Genomic DNA, 7,458 nt, shown 5'->3' with positions numbered 1-7,458 from the left:
TATATGATAATTATAAGCATTATAAAGTGACAGGTTTGTCCAACCAATATCGGCCCTTTAGCGTACGCGAGCTGTTTTTTGTATTGTTGATATAGTTTACAATATAAAGTCAATCCGACATTTGATTGTCGCTCTGCACAAGGAATTCCCTAACGCTATGCGTATCAACTTTACCCGATATTACCTAGTGTAAGACAATAGGGTCAATTTATGTTGCCTGCTATTGCAAGCAAGACGCAACAGCTCTAAGGCTAGCCTTATAGGGCTATAATGCTACACAGGTAATTGTGCCCATTTTTTCCCAGCCGAACCTTTGACAGGAAACTTTGCAGAGAAAAATGTGCTACAATTGTAACTATATTTCAAATTTGTTCAAGCTAGACAGTGCAGTTATGCGTGTGCCGCCTGTCACCTTGCGCGGCTGAAGATCTAAAACAACACTGAATGCCATAGACATATTGTCGTCGAACATGTATAGGGACTATGGCAAAAGGACAATCTATATTGTTGGTGTTTCACAACAGCTAAAGACTCGTCGATCTTCAAAAGATCGATGAGATTCTTGAATCATTATTGATCTTTACTACAAAACGAATAGAAATTGCTGTTCAGATTAAGTCCGATAGAAGAGCGGGAATAATTGTTAAAGAAGCTGAGTAAAATTGGAACACTTTTTTACTGATGATTTCAAAAACGAGCTCAATTTTTTCTTTAAGCAGCAAGGACTAACCGAACATTTTCAAATAAACGAATTTACTAAAACATTGCAATAGGAATAAAGCACTAATCCAATAATATAACCAATCACTCCTGCAACAAAATGATCGAATTCATGCAACATGGTCTGTCGAGCAATGTACAAAAAGCCTGCTGGAGCATCAATAGACTATCCGATATAAAACGCTGTTTAGAAGACACAGGTTGAACCAGTGTGCTCAACGTACGTTACGTGGAAAGCTGCTTTGTAGGCTGCTATTAGATTTATATTCATTAGGATTAGCTTAATACTTGCTCGTTATTCGACGTTCTTTCTAATAAATATAACAATACAGGTGAGTAAAATGTATATAAAAGTAAAACGGGCGCAAAGCTTGTTCAGTATAGTATTTATACTACTAATAGCCATAGGGACATTTTTTCAAGCCAAAACAATTAAAGATGCAACAGCGCTCTTATGGAGTGCACCCAGAGCTTTTTTGGGTCGCCTTGTAGGAAGACTTGCGTTGATCATGGACCCTATTCAAAAATTACTGTTGTCCGTGGAGTAAGGTTTTTCTCGTGAGGCAGAATGTTAATTCACATCAACCATCGCATTGTATAGATGTCACAAAACAAGTCAACCGAGTGTTTTTTGCCTGGAAAACATGTTTTCCCATAGTGTACGTTATTAATTTGGGCTAACATCTCTATTTTGACACCTTGTGCGCCTACCGTTTAGAATCCGTGAGTGACATTTTAGTGGCTTTGCATGACCATTTTTTAAATAGAAGCGTGGGATAAATGCCATGCTTTAACGGATTACTCATAGTTACTGTCCAATTTATTTTTCCGGATGTGAGAATTAATTTAAATGAGGAAACAATGTAAATGCAACAGGATATTGGGCTTACTAAACAATACTACAACGATACTAAACAATTACCAAAATGGGCTAATCAACCAATTGCAGCATGGCAGCAGGACTGATAAAACAATGCAATGAAAAAAACGCTGCAAGCAAAGTAAGCTACTTGCAACAGGGTAAATATTGCCGAATTGATTGACTGAATTAGGAGAATCGAATTACATGTAGGTCTTCAGGCGAATTACCTCTTACATGGCTGTGAAGCGCATGTCATACCTTTTGTATCTATTTGATCGAGGTACGTTTTCTGAAACCTCTTCTTTTTAGGATTTTTGTTGGGAATCACTTTGCATATCTGTAAATTTCTTTCTATGGGTATATGGATATACGGTGTGAAAAGTATTTTTTGATACCAGCCGATCGATTACGTTAAAGTGAATAAAATGCTACATATCTGTCGGCATAAAAGTGGTTTGGAGGGAGCTGAAGAAAACGCTGCACATGTTCTTATATTTAAAAAGAATATTTAAACATAAAAATAGCAAACAATTGAAAGTGAGGTTCGTTTGCTTTTTGTGACAATTCCTAGAATCAATTGAAAGCATCGAAAGCTTTCGGGCCAAGTTAAAGTAAAATTCGTGTTTCTATACCCAAATCTGTTGTCAAATAGACGGGTGAACTTGTGATGTTCTGTATAGCTAGGAAACGAGATATTTTTGTTACCAATCGATAGACCTCGACGAGCTGAATAAAGCTAATGCATATTTCTATGCACAGAACGGGTATTTCGGCATGAAGTGTAAAAAATTAAACGTAACATTTATTTCTCTTTATGGTAATAAAATGAAAATTTCCTCGAAACAAGTTCTGAGCGAAATTTTTATGTAAATCAATCGTAAGACTTAAGCGGTTCATATAGCTAACATTTTGGTAATATTACTTTCTAGGAGTTTTCAAAGGAAACATCGTTAAAATGTATAAATAAAAAGGGTCGAAAACCCGTTATGGGTTTGTCTCGCATACATGACGGTGAAGTGATAATGTGCTTCGAGTTCACACTCAAAACAATGTTTATAACAAACATTGTTACTAAGCAATTGTTTTCGAAGTTAAGTACGTTTCTACGGAAAATACTTAAGTATATAAATTATTTTTCTACATAAGTACTTCTTTGTTGATATCCATCCTTTACATCAATTGGTATATATGAAGGGATATTTCAGTATAAAAAAATGTGTGACATCCGTTTCCGCTCCTATAATAATGCGGTAAAAACGTGTTCCGGGTGAATTAAAAATTTTTTTTAAGCAGGTTTCTAAAAATGTCAACTAAAAGTTAGCTGATATTTTAATAAAATGAGCTGAATTGATATGTAAGTTATGTTTTTAACGGGTTAAAAATGTTGTTTAAAGAAGAGAATCATGGTGTTTTACGTAGAAGGAATTGTTTATGGCACCCATTGATAAATGTATGAAAAATTAGCGATGCTCTTGTCGTGTAAGGAGCCTAAGTATCCTCCGCCTTGGCCTTGACGAATGACTGTTGATAGATTTCCTTGGCACCTGGTAATGAAAAAAAACTTTTTTTTAATATCAAGCAGTCTATGATAATTCAAGCAAATGCTCTTGTTCTCTCAAGTTGGTCGATGCACTGGCAACGCTCATGCGGCTGATTAACCGGATACTGGGTAAGTTCCAGACCCCCCTAACCCGTCTTACGAGAATATAGTGCTGTGATCGCATTCTCTTAAGGCTTCAAAAACCATGGGTAACGTCTCCTGGATGCACTGATCTCCGTGCTGCCATTTCTATTTGTTGTGGTGAAGGTCCTTAGATATGGGATTTTCCTCTGGGAATCTCCATTGATTAAGAAAATATTGCGTTAATAGACGTCTTAACGCCAACCACTATTGTTCCTCAACTGAGCTCCCTGGAGCTGTCGATCCGCTAATTAAAATTTCAAATTTCGCTAAGAGAACGAACCCGCTGCATAATTTGCTGCAAACGTCTCTTTTGCATTGCTTGCGCCTTATAAGAGAGCTTTTGTTTTTAAAAGGTATCGTGACTAGTAAACCCATTTTTGGGCAACATTTCCGGGAAGACCGAACGAGCGGCGTCGCTCTGGGAACGATGCTTGTCCAGTTCGATGGAGACGTATAGCGTGTAAAAGGCTATTCGAGTAAACGTCTCTTGGTCCAAAAGGTGAAACAACAAAAGGAAGCAAAAAGAAAATACTTAGTGTCAAAAGGTGACCGAATGCCATCTAAAGTGTTTGGCTGTTGTCTGGGCAGTGAAGAAGCATTTATGCTTGTACAAATTTCCGTTTTATAGTGAACATTGACGGTATCGCTGTAACTACCTGCCAAGTAAGATAAATCTAAGGCTGGCCCAATGAGCCTTGGAGCTGTTATATGACTGTGGCATCCTCAACCACAAGCGCCGTCTTCCCCAGACGCCTGTAAAACCGTTAATGTTCTTTTTCGCAAAGATAGGCCTGCACTTTATAAGGCTCCTTTACGCATGCCTCGGACGTTTTTGTGCGTGCTAGTGAGCACAGACTATTGTATCCATATTTTTGGCCTTTTCTCGGCGCGCTGCGCGACGACCCAGATTTCGATAGAGATCCTCTATATTATTCAGAACCAGTATGAGTTTACGGACGAAATAGCTACGGAGGCACCAGCTAGTTTCTGCGGCCGGCGCGGATGGCAGTTTGTCACGTATCAATATTCGCTTATTGAGGACTGCCTCAACTCCCGCGCACGTAAACAGGTTAGTGAAGCGTGTGATGCGCACCGTCACAAAGCACCTCTTTGTGTTTCCGCTGGAACAACTCGGCAAAAACCGTGAAGGCTTCCGACGGTCACCTTTACTGTAAGCACTATAATCATCAAGGCCCTAAGCGTAACGCTATTTAAATTTCTCCGCAGGTTCGAGGCTGTGCTGTTAGAGTTGAAAAGTCGCGGTTAGCCCAGGGATCCGGTCGTCCTGCACCCAAGTTGTGAACAGAGGAGGTCCATGCCCGATTCAGCCAATCGAGACGAGTCCCCCAAAAAACGACCACTCCTGCCGTCGGTTCCTCTGCCGCGGAGAGTCCGTCTTTTTGATTCTTTCACGCCAGTATCCTTATACGTCACGGAAATTGCTTTTGGTTGGCTCAAGACAAAGTAGAGTGCTGCAAAGCAAGTTGCGGATGCATCCTGCACGGTAGCGTGGGGGAGTGAAATGATAGTACAAATTATATAATTACAATAAATGTATTTCCGGTTACGGTCGGTTGAGGCTATATAAAACTCCTTCGCAGAATAGTCATTCGCTGATCTCCAAAACTCGTGACTGAAAAAACGTGAAAGTTTCTTCTACGTTTTCTTTCTGTTGTTCCTAGAACTATATCTAAGCAAACAGATACTTGACGAATTTTTTCGCATGCTCTAAATGTATCATTTCTTGCGGTTGTATGTACTTAATATAATCGCTTATACTTAATATAAATACATCTTTAACTCAAGATCTAGACTATTAAGTAGTCATTGTCAAAATATTTCTCAAATCCGCAAGAAATGTGTTTATTGTAATCATGCTGCAAGCGATATTCGTTGAAGAAGATTGATTAGTGTCGCTGAAACACACGCTTTAAAAAAAAGAAACAGGCTGATAGCAGGTAAGATAAACGCAAAAAACAATTGATGTTCTCCTTCCTGGAACGGCTGTTTATTTCAATGTCCAAGATCCAGGTATATCAAAAACGGCTTTTTGAGTTATTTTGATAAATTTTCGAGGAAAAATCTATCTTTTATTGAGAATCTGGTTTAGCTCATGAGAATCTCGCTCTGATTTTTCTTAAACCATATAAATGCCGGCGATAACGCGTTGACGCTTCCCCAAACGCAAGAAGGGATTAGAAAATAGTTAAGCTTCGCTGAACCTGCGAAGACGACGCAATGTTTCCCGCCATGACGAGCTTGTGTTGTTGTTAAAACCGGCTTCTTCTTATATCAAGGGTAACGAATAAGCGCATGCACACTACGACAGATAGCTCGACAAATTTTTTTGAATTTGAATGCTCTAACCTAAATATATATATGTATATACACAGGGTGTCCCGAAAAAATGACTATTTAGCGGATAATAATTTTTTTTCTCTTCGGGATTAAATTAATTGGGAAGGAATCGACAGAGATTAATTTTTGAACGCAGAAAATTTATTTTAGATTTATACTGGAAATACGAAAATACAGCAGAAGTGTAAATCACTGTCGTAAGCAGGTTCAGGCAACTCCACTTATGCGACTTAGAATCTTAATCGGATAAAAGATACGTCTAGCAATTATTTAACTGTTTAGGATGATTATAGGCAATGTGCCGAAAGACTAACAGCACCAGCGAGTTCCACGAGTCAACAAAAATACTAAAAAGTTGTAGTGAACCAAGCCAAAAATATGGACAATATTCACGGTTTTCCCAGAAGATTGTTATAAGTAAATTGAATGGCATGACTAATCGACATGAATGCACTTATTTGTAAACCCAGCGCAAAAACACTATAGAAACTTACCAGACGTTACGGTGCATTCTGATCGGTGCCACTTATTTGAACCTTAGTTTAATACGTATACCTGGTTTAATACGTATGTGGGAAAATAGTAAAGATGACAAACCTTACTTCCAATAACATCGCCTATGCACTTTCATAGTGACGTAAGAGCATATCTCAATGCGAATTTGACAAGGAGGCTTCACATCCACTACCTGTTTACTAGACCCGATCCCAATCAACTTTTTTTGTAGATGCCTCAAAAATTCTACGTTACAAAATTGACGGCACTGAGAAACTAAAAGCTTCAATTTAACAAGAATGCTCTGCCGTATCAAGTGAAACATTTATTAGAATTTCCGGCTAAAAGCTAGTCGTTATTAGAATTGTAATAATCAAAACGGTAATAATATATATTATAACCTATATATATATATATATATATATATATATATATATATATATATATATATATAGGTTCGCTAAGAGTATGGTTGACGTGACTAAAGATTATATCTTTAATTTAGCGTATTAACGGTGTAAAACGTAAAGCAAGTAGTTCAAATGGTTTTTCGAATTATTTAAATCGTATCTAGTACGTCTGCGACAGCCTCGATATCGTTATTTAGCACTGCTAAAAATCAAATTGTTTTTTCTGGAGTTCAAGCGTGTCTGCACCAAATTTGAACCCAGACGATCTGTTTTGTTAATTTCTATGCGTACAATAATTATCTACCACGTACTAGTAGTAGCAATTCTGAATGCACCTACTACGCAGTACTTAACTGTTCTGCATTGAGTATCCTTTAGAATTTGTATAAATCTATAGAAACATACAGCACGTTGTTGCCGGGACAGTGTATCTCCTATGTACAATAGTTCCTTTGTGAATCGTTCCGCATGTTTTTGAATGCAGTTTTTATAGGATGCGTTGCAATTTTTTTGGCGGTTTTTAGCCCAGTCATTGCCTTACAAATGTATGTAGATTAAATGTTTACTGCAATGAAGTGTAGACGTGGGTCTAACCACACCATGGCTCAGAAAATTGCGACCATAGAAAATCACCCATTAACAGAATATAATATTATAATAACTGAAGGAATGATTGCTCTTTAGCCCAAGTTTTCAAAGTATTAAATAAAAAAAACTGATTGCAGAAGATTGTTTTGAGGAATTCAGACTATAGGAATTCCGTATGAAGTAGCATCGCTTTTGAGTTTTCGTATTCAGTGTTCAATAATTTTGGTATGGAACTCATACTACGAGCCGTTTTTTCATATAATTACTAGAATTTGTCAGAAAATCAACAATCACTATGTTATTCATGATTTAAATTTTGCAAATATGTTCAATTTTTACAG

General features: G+C 37.6%; 1 protein-coding gene across 1 annotated transcript; it reads left to right on the top strand.

Annotated features, from left to right (window-relative positions):
• Positions 1 to 3,386: 3,386 nt before the first annotated feature.
• On the top strand, positions 3,387 to 4,883 carry LOC147758092 (uncharacterized). The gene is made up of 2 exons (XM_086979098.1): positions 3,387 to 4,335; positions 4,494 to 4,883. The coding sequence occupies exons 1-2, from the start codon at positions 4,084 to 4,086 to the stop codon at positions 4,566 to 4,568; spliced, it is 327 nt and encodes a 108-aa protein (XP_086835224.1). The 5' UTR covers positions 3,387 to 4,083; the 3' UTR covers positions 4,569 to 4,883.
• Positions 4,884 to 7,458: the final 2,575 nt, after the last annotated feature.

The sequence above is a fragment of the Varroa destructor genome, unplaced genomic scaffold, assembly GCF_002443255.2.
Source record: "Varroa destructor unplaced genomic scaffold, Vdes_3.0 BEIS01000002.1, whole genome shotgun sequence".
Taxonomy (NCBI): domain Eukaryota; kingdom Metazoa; phylum Arthropoda; class Arachnida; order Mesostigmata; family Varroidae; genus Varroa; species Varroa destructor.
This window is presented reverse-complemented; position numbering and strand designations above follow the sequence as displayed.